The sequence below is a fragment of the Mus caroli genome, unplaced genomic scaffold (genome assembly GCF_978045245.1).
Source record: "Mus caroli unplaced genomic scaffold, Mus_caroli_1 scaffold_4, whole genome shotgun sequence".
NCBI lineage: Eukaryota > Metazoa > Chordata > Mammalia > Rodentia > Muridae > Mus > Mus caroli.
In genome coordinates this window covers 148,633,242-148,660,773 of record NW_028227259.1, presented here as the reverse complement: position 1 = coordinate 148,660,773, position 27,532 = coordinate 148,633,242, and the positions used below count along the sequence as shown (strand labels likewise).

Sequence of the window (27,532 nt, the reverse complement as noted above, 5' to 3'; positions counted from 1 at the left end):
ACACGCCGGCCTCCTGTAAACACCAATTCATCTCAAAAAGCCTAGGCAGAGGATGGCAGCCTGGGCAGAAAAGGGACAAATTCCAGTCAGACACACAGGCATCCAGCTCCCTGGCTACTCCCTATGTTTGCTCTAGGCAGTCATAGATATCATAGTTATCATCTCTGCTTGGGGGATGCTCTGGAGAAAATAATGTTATAGTCTCTTTACATAAGAATAGATATTTACTGATTTGATCTAATCCAAACAAAAGCTTCTGGGGAGAGGAATGTGTACACACGTGCTCAAGAGTGTGTGTACCTGGAGGCCAGAGGTCAACCCTGGCACCTTCCTCCATCATTCTCTACCTTAGTTTTTGAGACAGTGTCTCTTACTGGCCTGGAGTTTGCTTACTAGGCCTGACTAGTTAGTTTCAGCGATCCTTCTGTCTCTCTATGGCTAGGATTATGCCATCTCCCCAGGCCCCAAATTGAAAATTTTTATGATCTTTTACTAAGGTAGGAAGTAACTCAAGATCTTACAGCTTAAAATCCAACTCAAAAAGAAAGTCAGGGGTGGAAGATCTCCTGGACATTTCAGTAAGTTTACTGAAGAGAGCAAATCTGTCAGACTCCTCCCAGGATCAGATCTTCAATCGTAATATTCCTCCAGAGGCAGCTGTCCACGTGTAGTTCTTCGTACACAATAATGCAGTGTCTAGGCACCACCAAGACTTGCATTGGTTTCTACTCCTCTTTTTAACAATCCTAGCTTCTGTTGATAACAGTGATTATTTTTGAATTAATCGTATTTTGTTGTTTTGAGATAAGAGTATGACTATGTAATGCAGACTAGTCAAAAATTCTCATCGCATCGTCCCAAGTCCTAGGATTCCCATTTTGTGCCTCTGAACACTGTGTACCCATGGTGCATATTTCTTACAACTTCAGGTATCTTGCAGATACAGAACCAAGGCTTAGAAGAGTCAAGAAATTTGTTCAAGAGCTAACTGTGGCAATGGTTTCTGCTACCTAAAAGGCGGAGGCAGGAGGATGAGGAATTCAAGGTCATCCTTGGCGATAAAATAACTTTGAAGCCAACCTGGAACACAAGAATCCCATCCAAAGAGAGAGAAAACAAAGAAAAAGGAAAGAAGTTTGTCTCAATGAACTGTGCTTATCCCTCTCAGTTTACTAACTGGTAGGACCATACTCCGGGAACTGAGGCCAGGGCCACATCTGGCACATCTGGCAGGTGGTCTTCCACTGAGCTCCATCTTAGCCCTTTCCTGCCTTTTTATTATGGGGCAATATCTCATGTGTGGCCCGGGCTGGATCTAAATTTGTGATCCTCCTGATTCAGTTACTAAGTAGCTGAGATTACAGGACTATGTCAACAGGGCTCAACTTGTCTTATTTATATTTTAAAGGCGCTTAGCGAGTAGATATGGACAATTAGTACTGTCTGTTATTTATAGAAAAAATAAGAAATCACCAAGAACCTCGATGTGTTTTAAATGAAAATGAAATTCTCTTTGTCGAGGCTTTAAATTTTTCAAGTAAACCCAAGAAAGACAATTTGCTGACACTAGATGGCGACAGGGAGCTACACCCAGCATTAGTGAGACAAGCACCTTGCTAGGACTACTTAGATGTGGGCCACTTACAGCTCTCCTAAATTCCAACACAAAAGGCCAGTGACGCTGTATGCAGGATTTTGGCAGATCACTAAGCACAGTGAATTAATTTTAGTACATTTTAACTTAATCTAATGTTAACCCATTTAATGTAATGGAAACAGTAAATATCTTTATATTGGAAATGCTGGTCATTTGTATGTCTAATATGTTTAAAGAACTAAGTTTTGTTTTGAGATAGGCTCTAGATAGCCCAGGCTATCCTCAAACTCAAGTACGGATGATCCTGAATTTCTCTTACTTTCATGAATGAAATCTGCCCCAGTATGTCCCTCCATGAAATGGGTATGTCCCAGTTGAAGCATTGCCTCTTGCTTGTGGGTTATCAGCTTGTGGCCATCTAAGCCCCCTCTCCTCAGCAGTCCTCTTCTCTCAGCTCTACTATGAAGCAGCTCTCAGGAAAAGCAGCAAAAGCCAGCAGCTCCTGCTCCCCCCCTCATCCCAGGCTGGGCTTGCTACTACCATGCCTGTCTCCCTTCCCGAGCAGACTCCTCTCATGCCCGGTCTGTCCTGGCTGCAGCCTCAGGCCTCTTCCCTTGAGTGAGCCACTGTACACCCACTACTCAGCTATACCTGCTGAACCCTCATCCTCACAGCTAGCAGTTCTGCCACGCACCAGCCAAAAAACTGCCCCAGGTCTCATTCTTCCTCCAAACTCAGTCTCTTCGTGGGACAGCATGATGGCTCAACACCCAGCCTGACAATCTGAGCTCCATCCTCATACCCAACGTGGTGGAAAGAACCAACTCCAAGTGTGTACCCTGGGCACACATGTGCTTCCCCCACCCTGCCCCACACAAAATATATAAATATAAAAAGTTGTTAAACAAAATAACTACCGTAGCTAGCTCCCTTAGCCAATCCCCTTAGTGTTCTCCAGCTGGCTCCCGGCACCACAGTCTCCAGCATGTCTTTCCATGTCACTGGACACCTGGTGGTCCTTCCCTGGTCCGTTCTCCTCTCACTGCTCTGTACCCACTCCACAGCCATGTATGCTGTAACACTAAGCATGGGTCCTTCCCTGGTCCGTTCTCCTCTCACTGCTCTGTACCCACTCCACAGCCATGTATGCTGTAACACTAAGCATGGGTCCTTCCCTGGTCCGTTCTCCTCTCACTGCTCTGTACCCACTCCACAGCCATGTATGCTGTAACACTAAGCATGGGTCCTTCCCTGGTCCGTTCTCCTCTCACTGCTCTGTACCCACTCCACAGCCATGTATGCTGTAACACTAAGCATGGGTCCTTCCCTGGTCCGTTCTCCTCTCACTGCTCTGTACCCACTCCACAGCCATGTATGCTGTGTAAAACACTAAGCATGGGTCCTTCCCTGGTCCGTTCTCCTCTCACTGCTCTGTACCCACTCCACAGCCATGTATGCTGTGTAAAACACTAAGCATGGGTCCTTCCCTGGTCCGTTCTCCTCTCACTGCTCTGTACCCACTCCACAGCCATGTATGCTGTAACACTAAGCATGGGTCCTTCCCTGGTCCGTTCTCCTCTCACTGCTCTGTACCCACTCCACAGCCATGTATGCTGTAACACTAAGCATGGGTCCTTCCCTGGTCCGTTCTCCTCTCACTGCTCTGTACCCACTCCACAGCCATGTATGCTGTAACACTAAGCATGGGTCCTTCCCTGGTCCGTTCTCCTCTCACTGCTCTGTACCCACTCCACAGCCATGTATGCTGTAACACTAAGCATGGGTCCTTCCCTGGTCCGTTCTCCTCTCACTGCTCTGTACCCACTCCACAGCCATGTATGCTGTGTAAAACACTAAGCATGGGTCCTTCCCTGGTCCGTTCTCCTCTCACTGCTCTGTACCCACTCCACAGCCATGTATGCTGTGTAAAACACTAAGCATGGGTCCTTCCCTGGTCCGTTCTCCTCTCACTGCTCTGTACCCACTCCACAGCCATGTATGCTGTAACACTAAGCATGGGTCCTTCCCTGGTCCGTTCTCCTCTCACTGCTCTGTACCCACTCCACAGCCATGTATGCTGTAACACTAAGCATGGGTCCTTCCCTGGTCCGTTCTCCTCTCACTGCTCTGTACCCACTCCACAGCCATGTATGCTGTAACACTAAGCATGGGTCCTTCCCTGGTCCGTTCTCCTCTCACTGCTCTGTACCCACTCCACAGCCATGTATGCTGTGTAAAACACTAAGCATGGGTCCTTCCCTGGTCCGTTCTCCTCTCACTGCTCTGTACCCACTCCACAGCCATGTATGCTGTGTAAAACACTAAGCATGGGTCCTTCCCTGGTCCGTTCTCCTCTCACTGCTCTGTACCCACTCCACAGCCATGTATGCTGTAACACTAAGCATGGGTCCTTCCCTGGTCCGTTCTCCTCTCACTGCTCTGTACCCACTCCACAGCCATGTATGCTGTAACACTAAGCATGGGTCCTTCCCTGGTCCGTTCTCCTCTCACTGCTCTGTACCCACTCCACAGCCATGTATGCTGTAACACTAAGCATGGGTCCTTCCCTGGTCCGTTCTCCTCTCACTGCTCTGTACCCACTCCACAGCCATGTATGCTGTAACACTAAGCATGGGTCCTTCCCTGGTCCGTTCTCCTCTCACTGCTCTGTACCCACTCCACAGCCATGTATGCTGTAACACTAAGCATGGGTCCTTCCCTGGTCCGTTCTCCTCTCACTGCTCTGTATCCACTCCACAGCCATGTATGCTGTAACACTAAGCATGGGTCCTTCCCTGGTCCGTTCTCCTCTCACTGCTCTGTACCCACTCCACAGCCATGTATGCTGTAACACTAAGCATGGGTCCTTCCCTGGTCCGTTCTCCTCTCACTGCTCTGTACCCACTCCACAGCCATGTATGCTGTAACACTAAGCATGGGTCCTTCCCTGGTCCGTTCTCCTCTCACTGCTCTGTACCCACTCCACAGCCATGTATGCTGTAACACTAAGCATGGGTCCTTCCCTGGTCCGTTCTCCTCTCACTGCTCTGTATCCACTCCACAGCCATGTATGCTGTAACACTAAGCATGGGTCCTTCCCTGGTCCGTTCTCCTCTCACTGCTCTGTACCCACTCCACAGCCATGTATGCTGTAACACTAAGCATGGGTCCTTCCCTGGTCCGTTCTCCTCTCACTGCTCTGTACCCACTCCACAGCCATGTATGCTGTAACACTAAGCATGGGTCCTTCCCTGGTCCGTTCTCCTCTCACTGCTCTGTACCCACTCCACAGCCATGTATGCTGTAACACTAAGCATGGGTCCTTCCCTGGTCCGTTCTCCTCTCACTGCTCTGTACCCACTCCACAGCCATGTATGCTGTGTAAAACACTAAGCATGGGTCCTTCCCTGGTCCGTTCTCCTCTCACTGCTCTGTACCCACTCCACAGCCATGTATGCTGTGTAAAACACTAAGCATGGGTCCTTCCCTGGTCCGTTCTCCTCTCACTGCTCTGTACCCACTCCACAGCCATGTATGCTGTAACACTAAGCATGGGTCCTTCCCTGGTCCGTTCTCCTCTCACTGCTCTGTACCCACTCCACAGCCATGTATGCTGTAACACTAAGCATGGGTCCTTCCCTGGTCCGTTCTCCTCTCACTGCTCTGTACCCACTCCACAGCCATGTATGCTGTGTAAAACACTAAGCATGGGTCCTTCCCTGGTCCGTTCTCCTCTCACTGCTCTGTACCCACTCCACAGCCATGTATGCTGTAACACTAAGCATGGGTCCTTCCCTGGTCCGTTCTCCTCTCACTGCTCTGTACCCACTCCACAGCCATGTATGCTGTAACACTAAACATGGGTCCTTCCCTGGTCCGTTCTCCTCTCACTGCTCTGTACCCACTCCACAGCCATGTATGCTGTAACACTAAGCATGGGTCCTTCCCTGGTCCGTTCTCCTCTCACTGCTCTGTACCCACTCCACAGCCATGTATGCTGTAACACTAAGCATGGGTCCTTCCCTGGTCCGTTCTCCTCTCACTGCTCTGTATCCACTCCACAGCCATGTATGCTGTAACACTAAGCATGGGTCCTTCCCTGGTCCGTTCTCCTCTCACTGCTCTGTACCCACTCCACAGCCATGTATGCTGTAACACTAAGCATGGGTCCTTCCCTGGTCCGTTCTCCTCTCACTGCTCTGTACCCACTCCACAGCCATGTATGCTGTAACACTAAGCATGGGTCCTTCCCTGGTCCGTTCTCCTCTCACTGCTCTGTACCCACTCCACAGCCATGTATGCTGTAACACTAAGCATGGGTCCTTCCCTGGTCCGTTCTCCTCTCACTGCTCTGTATCCACTCCACAGCCATGTATGCTGTAACACTAAGCATGGGTCCTTCCCTGGTCCGTTCTCCTCTCACTGCTCTGTATCCACTCCACAGCCATGTATGCTGTAACACTAAGCATGGGTCCTTCCCTGGTCCGTTCTCCTCTCACTGCTCTGTACCCACTCCACAGCCATGTATGCTGTAACACTAAGCATGGGTCCTTCCCTGGTCCGTTCTCCTCTCACTGCTCTGTACCCACTCCACAGCCATGTATGCTGTGTAAAACACTAAGCATGGGTCCCCAAGTCCCAGAGTCTGCAGTAGATGCAAGTGAGGAAAGACGCCACTACCAGCTCAGCAGTCCTTTCACCGGTTTGCATGCATTTCATGGCCACGTGTGCTGTGCTTGTGGCCCCCTGACACCTTATGCTTTTCTCCTAGGATGTCTAAGAGGTAGCTCCAGTGCAACGCATATCCAGAGCAAAGCCCGTAACAAGGCAAACTATGGTGTGTCCACTATTCAGCAGATCAGACAAAAATCAAAGATGCCATTAGCAAATCCTGTCTTTAAACCCATCTCCAAACTATGGATCTCCAGGTCTTGCCAGTTTTCAAAGTAAAACCATAGCTGGAATTTATGGAAGGCTCCTGCTGTCGTGTTGTCTGAAGTGCATCCCATGTTCGCCTTTGTCTGAGCCCCAAAGCTGATCATATTTTCTGTTGTTTTTAGGGCTGGGAGTTGAACACAGGACTTGTTCATGCTAAGCAAGTGTTCTACCTCTGAACTATATCCCCAGGCCCCCACTGGTAGATTCTTGGCAAGTGCTTTATTGCTAATCGTAGCTTTTAAAAAAATGTATTATTATTTTATGTGAAATGCATTTTTTGCCTTCGTGTATGTCTGTGCAGTGCATGCAGAGGTCAGAAAGGGAAATGGAGTTACAGAGGGCTGTAGGCTGTCATATGGATGCTGGGAATTAAGCCCCCGTCTTCTTCAAAGGCAGCTTATTGTTTAACAATCTCTCTAACCCCAAGTTATAACCTTTTAAGTTCATCGTTTAAAAAATAAGCCATGTTGTGACACCCCACATCCCACCAAACACACTGTTGTTTGCAAACAATCTTTTCCTTTGTTTATTCTACTATAAGCAAGCTGTGAACACTGCTAGGTTTTTACCTTATCCCTGCTGTGTCCCTAAACCTCACACATACTGGACACACAGTATGCTTGCTGAGCAAGAGAAGGCCCAACATTGTGGGAGAAGCTCCAAATGATGTGCTTGGTACCAAGTTCAAGCCAGGTCAGTCATATTCCCAAGCTGTGCCATGCCAGCATTTCATTAATGGTCTAATAATGATGAACGTAGGAGAAAATCTGTAATTTCAGATTTTTATTGGACTCATAAATTTATTTTATGACCTTATTACTTTGTATATAAAACCTAGCTAAAGAGAGCTACCATGGGAAGTATTTTTTTTTTTTCTTTTTACACAGGGTCTTACTTTGTAACACAGTCTGGCCTGGATGTCCCCGTGTGAGGAGGCAGGTAGCCTCTTGCCTCAGCCTTCTGAGATCACAGGCAGCTGGACCTGGGTGCTGAGGGCGGAAGGCAAGGGCTTGAATCTTGAACCACGAGCACAAGCTGAGAAAGCACACTGGGAAGGTCACAGGCTTTTTATTCTCCAAGTCCACGTCTAAAGGCAGACTTACTCCAACAAGGCCACAACCTTCCTTCTTACCAACTGTGGAACAAACTCTCAAATGACTGGGGACACCTCACTCAAGCGACCACACTAGCACAGCACACTGGATAGTCCCAGTTCCATCTGATTCTTCTTCCTGGAAGCTGTGCCATGTAGGTAAAAGCTACTGACCTTACATCTAACAGGGCACCTGTGTCACTATGAGGGACACTTAATGTGGCTTCTCACTCTGTAAAGTTCACTTCCAGGCCAGGCTTCCCTCAGGACCCCAGTCTGAACTTCAACACTCTCTGGTGTGGCTCAGCGGCACGCCTTTGGTGCTCAAGATCCCTGTGCATCCCCAGGACAGCAAACACTGAGGAGAGAAGGTGGACTGACGAGATGGCTTATTGGGTAAAGGTGCTTGACACCAACCTGAGGATCTGAGTTTCATTCTTAGAACTACACAGTGAAAGTTGTCCTCTAATTTCCACTTGCACTGTAACATGTGCACACCCCCAAACACATACAACACACACACACACACACACACTCACACACACACACACACTAAAATTAAATTACAATTTAAGAAATCAAGCTAAATCTCTTTGTTCTAACCTTTCTTCTAGCATAACATATCACCATGCTTACCTGAGGCTGCGTGACTGGGGTCTGAGCAGCAGCACTGTCATGACCACCCAAACCTTTATTTAATTAGCACTTAGATTCATTTAATGACGTGGGAATAATTCCTGGGCTGAGGAAATGGCTTAGCTGGTAAAGTCTTTGCTGTGCAAGCATGATGATCTGAAGTTGGATCCCAAATATCCAGTAAAAAGCCTGGTGTGACTGCGGAGCCTAGAATTTCAGCATTGAAGGGAGGGTGGGGGCAGGAAAACACAAAGACAGTTGGGTACCCAGAGCTCACTGGTCAACCTACGGAGCTCCACTGATAAGCTCCAGGTCCAGTGAGAGACCTTGTCTAAGAAAACGTGGAGAAGTGGTTTAAGAACACATCTGATGTTAATCTCCACATGTATGCTCGAGCACATGCCATTTACCAAATGCTTTCTATAAAATAACGCCCTTAAACCCTAATCGTGGGTGAGTCTACCTGAACTGACAGGTGAGTCGGCTGCAGGCACACTGGGCAGGGCAGACCCATCATCTCGAAATTTCCTGAGTACTGAGCACAGCTCTCAGGGTCGAACACATTCAGTACATTTTTCTTAGATGAGTAATCCAAAACTGAAGCACTTTCACTGCCTTGGTATCCTGAGAGCGCATTGTGTAAACACTATGACAAGTTACAAGAAACCCTGTAGTCATCTTTCAAATTGTGTCTCAAGTACAGCTACCATCAAGCATTATAAACTGATCGAAGCAGAGTTGTCACATGCTTTCAGAAGAGTTCCAAGTGTTATAAAGTCAGGCTGGTAACTGTATATGGATTACTTAAGTGCAAAAATATTCTTGCTTGTCTGCGCAGGAGATGGTATCAGTGCACACGGGGACTCTTGTCCTAAGAGCAGATAGAGACAGCCAACCCTCTGTAGCTGCAGTGGCTTAGGAGAGGGTGGCTCCTGCCTTTGGATTACATTCCTCCTCGAAGAATGGCCTGCTTCCAGGAAGGCCATGGGTAAGCATGTAGCTCTGAAAAGGGGTTCCAGGCACACCTGAGGCCTAGTGGCCCCAGGGGACATCCCTGCAGTCTGTGCAGATGGGCACCATTTTCAGGTCCCTAGGCTGAGCTTAGGGTAGCCAGACTTCAGAATCCAGGGAGGGCCCAGTCTTGGCTGCTGAAGAACCAACCTGTGAGGTTTTCTAGGCTCGGAAGAGTGAGCCCAAAGCTGGCCTGCAGGGACAAATGGGATTTTGACCCTAATGCAAATGCGGAGAGACCATAACGTAACAGGTATGAGACTAAGCACAGCAAGGGATGAGGCAGCTTCCCTTAGGTGTCAGCTCTGCCTTCCGCTCTGAGACAGGAGCTGCTGCAGAGCTTTGCCTTGGTTCTTTCTGTGCCTACAGCAAACTCTTTTACCTACTAAGCCATTTCCTGAGCCCCAGAGAAGGAGGCTTCTGATGAGTGGGCCTGGCCCCTCGAATGCAGGTCAGGTGTTCTTTACTGGTTCTGAACTCACACAGCTAGGAAATGGAAGCTAAATGCAAACTGATAGGGGAAACTGAAACAAGATCAATAAAAAATCCAAAAGAAGTGGCTGGAGAGATGGCTCAGAAGTTAAGACGCTTCCAGCCCTTCCAGGACTCTAGCTCCTTCCCAGTACCCACTGCACTCATGCCCATCTGTAATTCCAGTTCCAAGGACTCTATGCCCTCTTCTGGCCTTCTGTGGGCACCAGGCATACATGTTGTGGACAAACACTTATCTACAGAAGCAGAACAGTCATCTGCATAACATAAAGTTGGGAGGGAGTTGAAAGAGAATCTAAGAGGGTAGAAAGAAACTGCCAAGTACTACAGTAACGAGGATAACTGGAGTGGATGGCACATTCCGGGTTAGAACTGCAGGTTAGCAAGCGTTTAACGTGACTATCTGTGAGAGACTTAAAGCAGAGAAGAATGAATGAATGGGTTACACTTAACCAAGAGAGGGATTCTAGAGTTGAACAAAGCACTGACTGACCCAAAAGCCCATAAAACACGCATGAAATAAGGTCAGAATACTGGCTGGTGCTTGTTTGCCTGTATTGGAGTGTGTGTGTGCATACATATGCCACCATTTACAGAGACATGACAAAACAAATGACCCTAAAGCCAACTGCAACCTAGTCTTCTATGCAGTGACTCAACAGTAAGGTGAATCGTCTTTGCTGCTTAGCCAAACCACAGGGATTTAGGGTCAAACTAGGATGGGATCCAACTAAGGCTACTTTGCACTGATCAACTTCCCTGCTTTCTTTTTTAGCAGCACAATGTTATCCAAATGAAGTGGGGGTTTATTTGGGGAGCACTCCTACTTCTCTGTACACAGCCAAGGAAGTTTTAATGTTATGAAAACTGAGACAATGCAGGGAAATCAATTAAAATTTAGCAAATTCAATTACACTTTTACCACTGTTTTTGGAAAATAACAATTATTATGTATTAGAAGTAGGCTTAAAATGTGAAATATTCTGCACCGGAGAAAAGTTTTTGTTTTTGTTTGTTTTTTTCAAAATTTCACATAGAAATTGTTATTAAAAGTATTCCTATACCTCCATGAAGGAAAAATCTTTCCAACTACTGCTCTTCATAGGCTACATGCTTAGAAAAAGGAAATAAATACCTTTTGTGAGACAGTCTCATACAAGCTCAGCTGACCTCAGGCTCACTGTGACCTTCAACTCCAGCTTATCTAATTTAACGACATAAATGTATACATTCACCATTTTCAAAATTGGAAAGGGGCTGGAGAGACAGATTTGAAGAGCAGAGTGAGGACCCACCATCCACATAAATGCTGAGTGGGTGTGGCAGCCTGCCTGTAATTGTAGTGTATGGAAGGTGGAGACAGCAAATCTCTGGAGCAAAATGGCCGGCTAGATTACCTACATGTGAGAGCTCCGGGCTCAGCAAAAGAGCCTGCCTCAAGGAATAAGGAAGACAACTGACATCCAGCTCAGGCGTCCACACACACCTGCACAGGCGTTCCCCAACATGCACCAACATGCATATACATACATACACATACAAAGGCAGAATAGAAAGTCATCTGAATGATTAGTGGTGTTCTGTTGGTTAAAGTTTTCATGAGTTACCGTGCTGGGGAAAAACATTTCAGAATGCCCGGTTGGTGTAAAGAGCTTGGGGTCTCGGGAAGGGCATGGTGCGCCCATGCTCTAACCCAACCTAGTGTGTGCTGCCTAGTGTGTGTCCAAACACCATGGGCCTCCTTTCAGCCATGTACACATGATGGACAAGCTTTAGAAGAGCCAAGCAGATCTCTGTGAGTTTAAGGCCAGTCTGCTCTACAGAGAGATTCCAGGCAGCAAGTGCTACAGAGAAACTCTGTCTCAAACAAACAAACAAACAAACAACAACAACAACAACCACCACCAACCAACCATAAATCAGGGCTCTGTAGGATTAAGCACAGTAATGGTAAATAGCTCAGCTTGGGGTCTAGGTACAGTGAACACTAGGAAAGTAACAAAGGAAATGGATCAGTTAACAAGTCACAAAGTTCTCCAATAGGCAGCCATTAAAGCCGGCACCAATCCACCATGTCTGCCAAAAACCCCTGCAAAGAACCCTCCAGCACTTCAGCTTAAAGCGCTACTAAAACTTACCAGGTCGCAGAACTCAAACACCAGAAGGTAGGGAATGGCTTCCACACACTGCCCGACACACTGGAGGACATTCGGATGCTGGAGAATGCTGGCAAAAATAAAAGACACAGTGCTGTCCATCACAACATGGCAAACTGACAGGGTCACATCACAGCTGGGGATGGTGGCCAGGCCTTTAAATCACAGCACTCTTCAAGGAGGCAGAGTTCAGGGCCAGCAAGGACTACAAAGTGAGATGCTTGCCCAGGGCCTCCTGCACACTGGGCAAGAACTCTTCCATTATCTACACTCCTTGCCCAAAGGGACTCTTGCAAATTGATCTTGTATCCTGCAACCTTGTTGGACTTATCTCTCCTAGGTCTTTTAAATAGATCATTTGGGACTTCCCACACAGCCCTGTATTTTCCCTATCGGATCGAGTGTGCTGCTGCACATGCTCAGGGAAGTGTCTGTGATGGCTGGTTGGAAATCCTTGACAGACAGCCTGAGCATCTCAGTCACCTCGGCGCTGCTGTCTTTTCTTATTCCAGCTGAGTGGTTAACTGTTCTGAACTGACATGAGGCCGCTTTGGGTCTGATGAGACTAGTTTTCTGGCACAAGTCTCAAAAGTAGTTTTATGCATTTAATTTGCAGAACCGAGACTGTTTGCAAGACAGACAGAAAGGCTTACTTACTAGTAAGGCTCTCCATTTTTCAGGAAAGTATCCTGCTCCTTGGGGCTCGCACTGACTTTTAGCTCCTTCACTATGACTCTTGCGACGCTGGTGCCTGTGTAAGTCTCTCCCAGGAGGACCTAGAAGCAAACAACAGTTTTCCTTGTCACTTCTATCAACATGATGGAGAAGTGTGTCACATTTAGTGGAAATAGAGGGAAGGAAAGCAAGTAACAGCTAGGCGGCCTGTTACTCTGCAGGCCGACTCAGAGCTTAGGGAACTCACACACCTCCATGGGTATGACAGAGTATGCATGGAACCCACACTATGGAGCTGGGATAGGAAGGCACAGAGGTCATAAAAGGCTAGCCTAGGCTATACAGAGATACCCTGCTGAAAGAACAGGAAAGGGGGGGGGGAGGATAAAGAAAGGAAAGGAAGGAGAGATGGAGTTAAGGAGAGAAAAGGAAAAAAAGAAATGGAGGAAGGACTGTAATAAAATGACCTTTTAAAATATTTACTGGGTAGTAAAACATTTATGTTATATACCTTTTCATCTTAATTGAAATGCCTTCTTCATACAAATGAACCATGATACAACAGCAGAGAGACCTGTGAGTTCCATTCAAATATCTCAAGCACTCCTCCAGTGCACTTCAGGCAAACAGCCAACATGCCATCACACAGAAACTTAAAAATCCATGGTATGCTGATGACATCAGGCCTTTGACTTATTCCAAAACTTCAGCCAAAACACACAGAAGATACCACTCCCAACGTAAAAAGGTGAGATGAGCTACATCCTAAGAATTCACTACAAGGAAATGGCTAAATACAGGACAGTGCAAAAGCATTTCCAAACACAGTTCATCTCAAACTCACAGCAAAGTAAAGGACTACTTAACTAGGAAGTGACCAGGATCAAATGACTTCCTTTTGAAAGATTTGTTAAACAGTGAGACGACTGAGGTGGTGAAGCAAGAGTCCAAGTAACTATGGGACCAAAGAAGCAGAGGCAGGAGCTGCCCTGGAGCTTACAGGCAATCAGTCTAGCCTAACTGAAGAACTCTCAGTCAAAGACGCTACCTAAGATAAAGAAAAGTAATGGGGGCATGGGTGATAGATATACCATAACCCCAGCACTTAGGAGGCAGAGTAGGTGAATCTCTGTGAGTTCGAGGCCAGCCTAATCTACAGAGTGAGTTTAAAGAGAGCCAGGGCTACACCAGAAACAAACTCAAACAAACAAACAAACAAACAAAATTAAAAAATAAAGTGGATATCAACTGAGACATCAAGTTACCCCTGGCCTCCATGCATGCACAGGAAATATATACTACACACACACACACACACACACTCGAACAGATCATTTAGATATTGATGTAAGGTAGATTAATTTTAACACGGGAGATAAGAATAAACACCTCAGCAAAATTGAGTAGGTTTACCAGGACTCTGCGGACAGAACTGTGAAGAGAACAATATATTGGGAGTATTAGCTAAATCATAGGCTTTGCTCTAATTAACCAGCATGTATGTATACAGTAAGCATCAGTTCTCCAAATGGGAAAACAGTGCTGCTTGCTGGTCTACCTGACTCAGCTTCTCTCCACCATTACACTCTTGGTGTTCAGTGTCTGCAAAGACCAGACAACCTTGACCACCCATGCTTTTTTAAGATTTATTATTTCATGTATGTGTGTTCTGTGTGTGGAGAGAGAAAGAGAGAGAGACAGAGAGAGAGTGTGCGCACACATACACAAGTGCACATACACAGGCATGCATATCACAGCACTTTAAAGGTAGGAGGAACAACCTGTGGTAGTCAGTTTTCTCATACCCTGAAGGTTCCAGGAACTAAACACAGATCATCAGGTTCAGTGCCGAGCCATCTTACCTGCTGAGCCACCGCTAGATATTTTTAAAAAAACTGTACGTTTATGAGTGAGAGTGCAATATATGTGTGAAGTGTGTGGGTTGCACATGCCTGTGGAAAAGCAGAGGCCAGAGTGTCCTCTATCTTCTCCACCTTACTTCTTCAAGGCACACTCTATCCCTGAACCTAGAGCTAGTGTTTCTCAGGTAGGCGGGCAGCCAGCAAGACCCTCCCTCATCCTTTGGTGCTGGGGTTACAAGTGTGTATAGACCTTGTCTGCCGTGTTACGGCATGCTGTGATTTGACTCTGGTCCTCTTGCTAGTGCAGCAAGCACTCTGACTGGGTGAAACACTACTCCATCCTCGGAGCTTTGCACTCTTTTATCTCACCTGCAAACATCTTTCCTACAATCCCAGCAGCCACATTCACTCATCTAGACAGATACCTTACATTTCAGACCCCGGAGCACCAACTCCTAAACTTGCCCACTTTCCCCAGTGGTGCTCACACCTTCTATTCAAACTTCCACACATCTTTCCACTGTTCTCCTCTGGAGAGAACTGGCCTCTCCACTGAGGTAACACCCATGGGAGCACCTGCGCCCAGATCTACACCATCTGCTTCTGCCCCAGTGCAAGAAAGACACTGCCTCTGCATCTAAGACCAAATTTTCAAATGTGCCATTGGCCCCTGACCTCTTGCTTGCCCAGGACTTTGCTCTCACAACTGCCTCCTTCTCTCCTGCACCCTGATAAAGAAACAGGCTGAAGCCGCTTTGCACCCACAAAATAGAACACATCTGGATGTCGGGGGTTCACCCCTTCTTATGCTAGTACTCGGGAAGCTGAGGTAGAAAGACAGGGAGGTCAAACGCATTGCAAGACTCTGTCTAAAAGGAGGAAAGCTCGCGATGCTTCAACCCTAGACAGAGAATGACGGGAAGCTACAGAGTGCTCAGTAGGAGCAGTCTCCTGCATTAAGAGCACACTGTTACCCTACACGGCTACTTGGATGCTTGCACAAGCTCCAGCCAATTCCCCTGCTTGCATCTTAGCATCTGCAGTAGAACTGCCTTTGTGTAGGTTATGGCTTAACCTCCTGAAGAATTCAAAGTCGAAGCCTTTGGATGCACTCAATGTTAGTATTTACAACCCAAACTAGTTTAAGTGCTAGAAGGGGAAGAGAAAGGGAGAAGGGGAAAGACAGAAGAAAATAAATAATTAAACTTAAGGAAGATAAAAAGCTTCTGAAAATCCATGCCTTTCTTTTTCTTAATAGTTTTAAGCTAATAAACCCAAAAATTTTTAGAAAGATTTCTACTAAAACACAATTGAAAACATTTAGAAAGATTTCTACTAAAACACAATTGAAAACATTTGTACCCCCTCCTATCATTCACTCATATGCTGACAACAAGCCACCACTGTGACACAGAGGGAGGCGGGGACTTTAGGATGTATAAAAAAGGGCTTCAAACTAGTTACAACAATATACATACACAGCCCCAGCTACTTAAAAGATGAAGCAGAAGGTTCACTTGCGCCTAGGAGCTCAGAGCAACCTGGCCAATAAAGGAACCTCAATCAACATGATCCCTCCCTCTTAAAAAAGTCAACAGAACAACAAAAATCCCAACACAAGGACTGATGGGGTACTTCCTTTAATCTCAGCACTTGGGAGGCAAAGGCAGGCAAATCTTTGTTTGAGGCCAGCCTAGTCTACACTGTGAATTCCATAATAGCCAGGGCTACACAGAGAAACCCTGCCTCAAAAACAAAACAAAACCCAGAAGAGATCCCAGAAAGCATTCATCTACGTCCATTCTGCCATGTGAGAAGATGGCTTAAAGTGCCATCTATAAACCTTCACCAGTCGCCCAATCAACTACCGTTTGTGGTATTTTATTACAGCAGCCTAAGCAAAATCAGTCTCCTAGAAAGTTCTGTGCCCAGCACAGCTGAGCTCACGGCACCTCACAGTGGCACTGTGGGGTAATGAGAACTGTACTAACCTGTATAATGTCACATGTCCCCATCATAATTAGCCTTAAAACATCACCTTTAGAATGAAGAAGAGGGAACAGGAAGGAAGGAAGGAGCACATTACCTTTCCAAACCAGCCACTCCCCATCTCCTGTATGTAGTTGAGACTGTGGCGGGCGACTTGAGACTTCAAACCTTCTGGGAGAAAAGAGAGAGAGAGAACATTCAAACTATAAGCATCTAGGGAGGACAGCAATATCATGGTGGTTCAGGTTCTCCAGACTTTGGGAATACTGAGGCAGGAGGATCGTGACGCCAGCCTGGGCTTCATAATAAACTCTGTCTCTTCAGACAGTGGTGATGCACACCTTTGATCCCAGCACTTAGGAGGTAGAGGCAGGCAAATTTCTGAGTTCGAGGCCAGCCTGGTCTACAGAGTAAGTTCCAGGACAGCCAGGGCTACACAGAGAAACCCTATCTCAAAAAACCCAAAAACCCAAAAATCTCTATATTAAAACAATGGCAATAACAACAACAACAACAAAGGTATTTAACTAAAGTAAAATAAATAAGGATTGGAGCGATGGCTCATGCCTAAGAAAGCATACTGCTCTCCCGGAGGACCCAAGTTTGGTTCCCAGCAGTCACATCAAGTTGCTTAAAACCATGTGCAATCCCATTTCCAGGGGATGTGATTTCCAGGGGATGTGAGGCTCTCTTCTGGCCTCTGTAGCTAGCTCGCTCTCGCTCTCGCTCTCGCTCTCGCTCTCTCTCTCTCTCTCTCTCTGACACACACACAAAATACACACACACGGGGCTGGTGAGATGGCTCAGTGGGTAAGAGCACCCGATTGCTCTTCTGAAGGTCCAGAGTTCAAATCCCAGCAACCACATGGTGGGTCACAACCATCTGTAACAAGATCTGGCGCCCTCTTCTGGAGTGTCTGAGGACAGCTACAGTGTACTTACATATAATAAATAAATAAATCTTAAAAAAAAATACACACACACACAAATAATGAATATAAAATCTTTAAATAAGTGCCAAATACATAACCTATAAAGTAAAACTACTGATATAAATTGAGTATTTGTGCTGATAAAGGTAAAAACAAATGCACAAGCATCTCTTTCAACCTAATGACAGAGTCTCAGGTTTCAATGCTGACGATGTGGTTTCTGATGCCTCACTTTAATAGCTTATTCTGTTGGTCCACTATCAAGTGGACCAATACAGACATAAGGGGAGGCAAAGGCAAAAAAGAGAAGAGAGGAGAAAAAGAAAGTAAAAAAGAAAGGTAGACACTGGTCTGCTATCCAAATTCTGGTCTCCATATCCCAAATCTCAGTAAACAAATATCATCAGACTCAGAACACACAAGACCCCAACAATCAATCAAACTGCAGAGAGCCAGAGACTCCTGGGAGGGCAGAGATGACTCATTGTGTACAGAGGATCCTAAATACAAGGAAGAGCCAATCCGTCATCAGAAATGGAGACCAGAAGGCAGTGGGCTCCCAAGATAAATGCTGGGAGAAAAAGACCTTCCATAAGAATGCTGTATGTGGTAAACCACATTCCAAAAATGAAGGCCTCTCAGATGAGCAATGTTGCCAATATGCCTGCCCTAAAGTAAATGCTAAAGGACATTTATTTATTCCCTTTAGTGTGAGATGGAAAAATAGACAAGTCAGAACTGTGTGAAGAATAGCGGTCCCCACAGTACAACTGAAGAGTTAAGTGCAAACCAACATCACTGGATTACTGGGATCCAGTTCCTCTTCTTTACTTCTTAGGTGATGTAAAATATTAGATGTGTAAAAGTTATAAACTTATGGTAACAGACATAGAATGTATAAAGATGTCATTTGTGATCAATCTTATTTGCTTTTAAGACTTTCTCATGTGTCCTCGGATGGCCTTCAATTCTGTAGTCAAGGGTTCGTTCTCATTCTTCTTTCTCTACCTCTGCAATGCTGAGCTTGCAGGCATGCATGACAACTCCATTTCATGGTTTTCTGAGGCGATGGGGGCTGAACCTAGGCCCCCCCACATGCAAGCACTCTCATCCACTGACTTTTCCAGTCTAATCTGTAAGTTGTACACTGAAGCGGCCATCCATGCAAGCTCAGTTTTTATGAATGTAGGGTGTTAGTTGTAACCTTCATTGTAATCACATCAAACAAACAAAATAAAAAACAGAGACGGGCTGGAGAGATGGTCCAATGCCTTAGAGAGTTTGCTGCTCTTCTAAAGGACCTGGGTTCTACTCCCAGCACCTCCATGATAGCTTAGGTCCGTAACTCTAGCTCTAGGAGGCCTGATTCCTTGTCCTCCGCTGGTACTTACACTAACATGCACAAACCCGGATGCAAACACACATGTATACATAATTAAAAATAATAAAGATGAAATTTTCAAAAGGAAAATATATTAAATGTTAAGATTTAAAAAGTAGCCGGCCGGGCAGTGGTGGCACACGCCTTTAATCCCAGCACTAGGGAGGCAGAGGCAGATGGATTTCTGAGTTCGAGGCCAGCCTGGTCTACAAAGTGAGTTCCAGGACAGCCAGGGCTATACAGAGAAATACTGTCTCAAAAAACAAAAAACAAAAACAAAAGTAGCCGGACAGTGGTGGCGCACGCCTTTAATCCCAGAACTTTGGAGGCAGAAGCAGGTGGATTTCTGAGTTTGAGCTTGGTCTACAGAGTGAGTTCCAGGACAGCCAGGGCTACACAGAGAAACCCTGTCTCAGGAAAAACAAACAAACAAACAAAAAAGATTTAAAAAGCAATCCAAACAAATGTGATAAGTGATTTTTAAAAAACAGATATTGAGGTTGACAAAATGGATGGATCACTGGGTAAAGGTTCCCACTTGCCAAACCTAATGACAGATCAATCCCCAGAACCCATGTGGTGGAAGCTGTGAACAAACCTCCACAAGCTGTTCCAGGGCCTCCACATAAGGACCATGCCACCCACATGCACACACTAAGTAGACAAGTACATACACGGAATCTCAGTGCTCACTTACTATTCTTCCCAAGGACTCCCAGAGGTTTGGTTCCCAGCACCCACACTGGAAGGTTTCCCTTCCAACAGCCCATAACTCCAATCCCAGAGGCTTCTGGTGGCCTTTATGGGCATCTGCACCCACATGAAACACATACACACAAACAAGTATGTACACACACATCCAAATAAACAAACAAACAAATACATATTTTAAAGTGGTCAGCAAGACTACTCCCAGTTAAGAGCACTCACTGGTTTACAGTAGACTCCGGTTTGGCTCCCAGCATAGTGGCTCACAACAGTCCTTAATGTTAGTTCCAGGGAATCCAGCACCTTCTTTTGGATTCCATGGGAACCAGGCACCCATGCAGTACACATACACAAACTTGTAGTAAAACACTCAGACATATATACATAATTAAAAATAACAAAGTCTTGAAGAGAAAATTTTTAAGATGCCACTACAACTCAGTGGGAAAAAATGGGGTCTTCAGACATTGCTCACAGGACAGCTGGATAACCACGTGTGAAAGAATGAAACTAAAATCTTATCCTTGCACTGGGGAGATAGCTAAGTCAGTACAATGCTTGGCTTGGCATGCTCAAGGTCTCAGGTTCTGTCTTAGTCAGGGTTTCTATTCCTGAAGCAAGAAGCAAGTTGGCGAGGAAAGGGTTTATTCAGCTTACACTTCCACATTGCTGTTCATCACCAAGGAAGTCAGGACTGGAACTCAAACAGGTCAGGAAGCAGGAGCTGATGCAGAAGCCATGGAGGGATGTTCCTTACTGGCTGGCTTCCCCTGGCTTGCTCAGCCTGCTCTCTTATAGAACCAAGACTACCAGCCCAGAGATGGCACCACCCACAAGGGGCCTTTCCCCCCTTGATCACTAATTGAGAAAATGCCTTACAGTTGGATCTCATGGAGGCATTTCCTCAACTGAAGCTCCTTTCTCTGTGATAACTCCAGCCTGTGTCAAGTTGACACAAAACTAGCCAGTACAGGTTCCAACCCCATAAAACCAGGTATAGTGGCACACACTTGTGAACCTAGCACTTGGGAGAAAGGTGGAGACAGAACACCATTGTTCACGCATTGTTGAAGGGCTACACAAGACCATAGGTTACAAAACAGTAACAGCAACAAACAAACAATAAAAAAATGTCTTAACCTATAGTGTGCACAACAGATTAGAAAGGCAAGAATAACGACTCGGTGGGTAAAGGTGCCCGCTAACAATGCCCAGAGCTTACCGGAGTGAACCAACTCCCACAAGTTATCCTGACATGTGTACTGATACACATACATGCTTCTCTCTCTTCCTGCACGCACGCATGCATGCATGGACACTCACACAAACACTCTCAAATAAAATGAGAGGAAAGAACTGGGAAGAACAGGGACAGAAATCAATCAATCAATCAACAAGGCTCAGATTCAGTTCCCACCACCAGCATGGCAGCCACAATCATTTACAACTCCAGTTCCTGGGGACTGACATCCTCTTCTGACTGCAGAGATCATCAGGCACACCTATGACACACACACACACACACACACACACACTTTAAAAAATTCTTTTAAAACAGAGATCAAATCAGAGAGCTACATTTAAAAGCTGAAACTATAAAACCCATAGAAGAGGCAGAGAGATTAAGTACGCCAGACCTGGCAGTGGTTTTTAAGAAACAAGCTGGGTGTCAGGCGGTGGTGGTGCATGCCTTTAATTCCAGCACTTGGGAGGCAGAGGCAGACGGATTTCTGAGTTCGAGGCCAGCCTTGTCTACAGAGTGAGTTCCAGGACAGCCAGGGCTACACAGAGAAACCCTGTCTCGGAAAAAAAAAAAAAGAAAGAAAGAAGAAACAAGCTGGGTAATGGTGGCTCACATGTTTAATCCTAACACTCGCAGAGGCAGGTGGATTTCTGTGAGTTCAAGGCCAGCCTGGTCTACAGAGTGAGTTCCAAGACAGCCAGGGCAACACAGAGAAACCCTGTCTCGAAACAAACAAGCAAGCAAGCAATACTTTTGGGGCTGGAGAGATGGCTCAGTAGTTAACAGCACTGACTGCTCTTCCTAAGGTCCTGAGTTCAATTCCCAGCAACCACATGGTGGCTCACAGCCATCTGTAATGGGATTTGATGCCCTCTTCTAGTGTGTGACTGAAGAGAGCAACGGTGTATTCATATACATAAAATGAATAAATAAGTCTTTACTAACAAAAGAAAGAAAGAAAGAAAGAAAGAAAGAAAGAAAGAAAGAAAGAAAGAAAGAAAGGAAGGAAGGAAGGAGAGAGAGAAACAAATGCACACACAATGAAAGGGGAAAATACACTGGATTTATGGAAATTAAAAAAATTAAAGTGTCTGTACTGGCTATTTTTGTGTCAACTTGACACAGCTGGAGTTATCACAGAGAAAGGAGCTTCAGTTGAGGAAATGCCTCCATGAGATCCAACTGTAAGGCATTTTCTCAATTAGTGATCAAGGGGGAAGGGCCCCTTGTGGGTGGTGCCATCCCTGGGCTGGTAGTCTTGGGTTCTATAAGAGTAGGCTGAGCAAGCCAGGGGAGGCAAGCCAGTAAAGAACATCCCTCCATGGCCTCTGTATCAGCTCCTGCTCCCTGACCTGTCTGAGTTCCAGTCCTGACTTCCTTTGGTGATGAACAGCAGCATGGAAGTGTAAGCTGAATAAACCCTTTCCTCCCCAACTTGCTTCTTGGTCATGATGTTTGTGCAGGAATAGAAACCCTGACTAAGACAGTGTCAAAGGAAATTTTAGAGAGTGGGAAAAAAAAAAGCCTACAGAATGTAATAGCAGTGTGCAAGCCCCATGCTCCAGTTACCAGTTAGGCTCTCATAGTGAAAACGAGGCACCAGGACAGAGCAGACATGTTAGCTAACAAAAGAGAGCAGAAAGTCTACACCACAGAGCTTAGCAGAAGCAAAGAATGAATGAAAGTTGAATCAGGATGCTGGACATGAAGGCACTAGGAGATAGAAGGACAAAGAGTACAAGGCCATCCTCACCTACATACACAGGCCAGCCCAGCCTTCATGAGACCCTGTCTCAAAAACTAAATGTAGAAAGACAGTTAGGGTGGTCAAAGTGCCTGCTGCTCAAGCATGAAGAACTGAGTTCAGATCCCCAACATTACAGAAGTCAGGTGTAGCAATATTTGCCTGTAATACCAAGCTGTGAGGCAGAGACAGGAATAAGGGGACACACACACACACACTTACCACCCCCCCAAACCTAAACAACAACACTAAATGTTTACATTAATTAATGAATGAAAGTAAGATCAGACCATGTTCATCAAAATCCTTTTCCTCTATGTGTAGTTTATTTAGTAAAACACTTTGACATCTTTATTGTATTTTATTTTAGCAGCTACCATGGAGATTATAGTTAACATTCTAAGTTTATATCAACATAGTATCAATTTATAACACCTTAGCTTCCTAACCAACAGCATACAGATCCCTGCCTGACCAGCAGGCATATAAACTGTAGCACTCTTGAGGAAGAGTCAGCCAGCAACACCCATCAAAAGTTTAACAACAGATACTGGTTCATTTCTACAAATTCCTAGTTTCAATTTTCATTTGATTACCTGCTTACTGTAGGGGGTGAATGGAAGGTTTGTGCATACCACAGCAAACACACAGGCCAGAGGACAATGAATGGGAGTCCATTCTTGCCTTCTAACACGTTGGTTCCGAGGGCTGAGCGCAAGCTGCCTGTCCATCAAGTGGCACAAGTACCTCTCTACACTGAACCTGCCTGCCACCTGCTTTATTTACTGTTGAATCGTGAGTGTATGGGGGCTGGCCTCAGGGGCCACAGATAACATGATATCCACCTGACATCGAGGTGCCAGGAACCAAACTCAGGTCCTCTCCAAGAGCAGCAGGCGTTCTTAACCACTGAGCCATCTCTCTGGCCACACAGAGCTTTACTTTAATAGTTGTAGAATAAAAACAATAAAACATCTCCCAGCTGAGACTGACTAGTCAGATCAACTATGCTGAGCATACAAATGCAAGTGTGGAGACCTTATGAGCAAGAATCAACTACGTGTTCCTATTGACAAGCAAAGATCTTCAGTGCATACCGGAATGGCAGCTGATCTTTACTGTCAAGCTGAGTGGCTTTGGAATCACCCAGGAGACACACATCTAGATACGTCTCCTACTGCATTTCCCTCGAACTGTGAACCTAAATAGCCCTTTTATCTTACACTGCCTTTGTCAGCTACTCTGTCATAGTAACCAGTAAAGAATGTAATGCAGTGGACGGACCTTCAAGCTGTCCACAGCGGGGCTGGAGGGGATGCTGGGAGAGAGAGAGACAGACAGACAGACAGACAGACAGACAGAGAGAAGCACTTGCTGCACAAGCACGGGGACCTGTGCCCAGATGCGTCCCCACTGTGCCCAGTCCTCGAGAGGCAAGAACAGGAGCAGCAGGGTTTGCTGGTTATCAGCTTAGCTCCAGGCTCACTGAGAGACCCTGCCTCAAGCGAGTAAGTTAAAGACTGACACAGCATGACACTTGACATTCTCCCCTGCCCTGTACATGCATGGATCTGTGCGTGAGCATGCGTGCCTGTGTCGCCACACACTCACGCATAGCACAATACCAAACAGTGTATTTACCATGATAACAGAATAAAGAAGGGAGGACTATGCAGAAAGAGCTATACCAGAGACCACTGCAACTCCTCAATTTGCTATGAATCTAAAACTGCTCTACAAAAACAGCCTTCTAAAAAAGAAACAAAATACTTAAATTGTAGAGTGGGATGGGAGGTTTTGCATTAAGAAATTCTAGCGAAGCTAGTTATGGTGGCACATGCCTATAATTCCAGGACTTAAGAGGCTGAGGCAGAAGGACCACAAGCTAAGACCAGCCTGGGCTACATAGTGAGGTCTTCTTACCTGTCCCCCAACCCCCAGAAAAACAAACAAACAAACAAACAAAAAACGTCTGGATAGATAGATAGAAAACCGTCTGGAACCAAAAAAAAAAAAAAAAAAAAAAGCCGGGCGTGGTAGCGCACGCCTTTAATCCCAGCACTCGGGAGGCAGAGGCAGGCGGATTTCTGAGTTCGAGGCCAGCCTGGTCTACAAAGTGAGTTCCAGGACAGCCAGAGCTATACAGAGAAACCCTGTCTCGAAAAACCAAAAAAAAAAAAAAAAAAAAGAAAAGAAAAACGTCTGGATAGAAACAAAGAAGGACATTTCATTACAAATACTTTTCTGGGCTTGATTTCAGGACCAAGAGTGTATAGTTTGTGTTTATACGACCACGTGTGGTAGTGTGCACCTTTAATTCCAGCACTCAGGAGGCAGCGGCAGGCTGATCTCTTCAAGTTCCAGGCCGGTCTGGCCTACACAGTGACGTCCAGACCAGCCACAGCTAAATCATTAGATGCCTGTCCCCACCAAAAAAAAATTTTAACAAGTGTACACACACACATCCCCATCCCCACCCCAAAGGGAAAAAGGTGGGCAGAGCTTCTAAAGTTGCTTGTGAACAGATCAAGTGTGAAAGGATCTCTCACAATCAGACATAGCTCACTCCCAGAATACACACGGGCCACTGTCAATAGTTCCTCTCCCTCAGGAAACCACCAGCGCCTCCAGCACCTCTGCCTTTACTGCCCACCGTGCTGGGATTTTCTACTTTGCACCTCTTGAACCGACCTACTCAATTGGTTCTTAACGATAAGCTACTGGAAGTAGGCCTGTGGGATGAAGGAAAGGCCCTCCCGCTCAGATGTGATCTCTGGAAGCTCCCTTCCCACTCTCCACAAACTACTCAGGGAACCTCTTTCCTCCTCCTCATGTTATCACCTTGCACAAGCGGGCATGCTGTTAGCTCGGTGATGTTCTCTCTGTGCACACGTATGAACACTTCAGCTTCATCCCAGCACCACTTTCCTGTGTATCCTAGGCTTACGTATTCCAGGGACCCAGCACTGCTTCCTTGTTAGGTGTGCGTGAGCATCTAGGCGAGCACACAAGCAACCTTCAGTATTACTCTTTAGGTGTCTTGTTTTCTGAGCCACTAACCTGAAGCCCGCCAGCCCGCCAGCCCGCCAAGTAGACCAGGCTGACTGGCCAGTGAGCCCCAGGGGTCTGCCTGTCTTGAGTCTCTCCAGTCTTGGGATTACAGTCTTTGTACTTGAGTTCTGGGGTTCAAACTCAGGTCCTCAAACACTTTACCAGCTAAGTCATCTCCCCAGCCCCATGTCACTCTTTAAATTTTTGTTTTGTTTTGTTTTTCCATATACAGTTTCTTTGTGTAGCCCTGGCTGTCCTGGAACTAGCTCCATAGACCAGGCTGTCCTTAAACTCATACGAGATCCACCCGTCCTGCCTTCCGAGTGCTGGGATTAAAGACATGTGCCACCACCACATGGCTACTCTTCGATTTCTTAAATATTTGTGTGAACTGTTTAATGTACTTTACAAATATTTTTTGCTACCATGTCTAGCTGGTATATAGTATATGTTTTATTACAGAGTATTTTATTTTATGAATCACATTTGGCAATTTTTTTTTTCATGTCGTCTAGATTTAGTGCCAAGGATGGCAAGTTCTTTTATATCCCAGGATGATAAAAATAGTTGAATATTCTAAGTAGAGAAGCTAAAAATGCTCTCTTCCTATTTCCTGACACGTGATGGGGACTGTATGCACTGTGTGTCTGTACCTGTGTGTCCCAGAAGCCAAGCAGCTGCAGGAGCCTTCCTCTGTTGGTCCCCGCCTCAGCTTTTGAAACGGCATACCTCAGTGACTCCGGACTATCAGTTTTGTCACCTCGCCTGGCCCCCTCTTCCATGTGCGTGGGAAATGCAACCTCAGGTCCTCATGCTGCTGCAGCAGTGAGCCATCTTCCTACTGGGCCATCTCCCCAGCTCCAAGAGTGACCTCAAGGAGGCTCCAAGACAGAAAAAGGATAGCTGCCTGGCTCCCGGTAGCTGCTTTCATGCCCACCTCTGTTTGTGCTCCTCAACATCCCAAGAGACCCAGAAGGGAAGCTGCTGGTCTCTTAGCTGCCCCCACCTTCCTAAGTGATGCTTCTGCATGTGGCTGAAGTAAAGCCACCCAGAATGCTTCTCCAAGGTGGCTTCCTGGTCCCAGAAGGATGAAGCTACAAAGACCAGGATATGGAATTCTCAGCAGTCACTCTCTTCCAAGGAGAGAACTGCCTGAGGGATGAGGCTGACATGCAAAGCCTGTAAAAAGATGGCTGAACTTGGGGGCCCTGGATCAAGCTATTTCCAAGGTCACCTCCACCATTTTCCCCTTCCATAATCTGATCTCTCTCCCACCAGTACTCATCTGGGCTGGGATTCTACTGCTGAAGTTAAGATGGCCCAAGCTGGGCTGGAGAGATGGCTCAGCGCTTAAGAGCACTGACTGCTCTTCCAGAGGTCCGAAGTTCAATTCCCAGCAACCACATGATGGCTCACAACCACCTGTAACTGGATCCGATGCACTCTTCTGGTGTGTGTCTGAAGACAGCTACAGTGTACTTATAAATAAAAATGTGACTCCTTGTAATAGCTCAAGCATGAATGGAAGTGCTTCAGTCTGTTGATGTCATTGTTTACTTTTTCTACCTGCTTGACCATTTTTTTAAAAAGGGGAACCACCTATATGCTTACATGTTTTACACATATTGGTGATTCACTGGACTCCTTTTAAACACCATTTAGATTGAAGTCTACCCTTTAGTATTATTATTTAGAGAAATTAAAGCTAAAATATACTATATGTCATTTAAAAGTTGTTTTGGATTTATTTATGTGTCTGAGTGCTTTGCTTGCATGTATGTACATGTACCACCAGGACTCCTGGTGGCTCCAGATATCCAAAGAGGACACTGGATCCTCTGCAGCCCTCCACTCTTACTGTTTGAAATAGGCTATGCCACTGGACCTGAAGCCCACTTATTTGGCTAGCTCCAAGCATCCACCTATCACTATCCTCCCCCAGCCAGCCCTAGGGCAACTGAAGAAAACTGCCATGCCTGGCTTTTCTATGCGCGCTGTGGAGTGTGCATTTCTGCACGGTAAGC

General features: G+C 46.1%; 1 protein-coding gene across 2 annotated transcripts in view; it reads right to left on the bottom strand.

Annotated features, from left to right (window-relative positions):
- The window catches only part of Lmtk2 (lemur tail kinase 2), a 94,496-nt gene that overhangs the window by 31,409 nt on the left and 35,555 nt on the right, over positions 1 to 27,532 (bottom strand). Inside the window, exons 4-6 of one of the 2 annotated variants that reach the window (XM_021162666.2) lie at positions 16,547 to 16,620; positions 12,581 to 12,699; positions 11,906 to 11,993 (exon numbers count right to left, since the gene is read on the bottom strand). In XM_021162666.2, coding sequence (XP_021018325.1) covers positions 11,906 to 11,993; positions 12,581 to 12,699; positions 16,547 to 16,620 — 281 coding nt within the window. The remainder of the gene's footprint in view (positions 1 to 11,905; positions 11,994 to 12,580; positions 12,700 to 16,546; positions 16,621 to 27,532) is intronic. The other variant, XM_021162667.2, reaches the window with a different exon arrangement.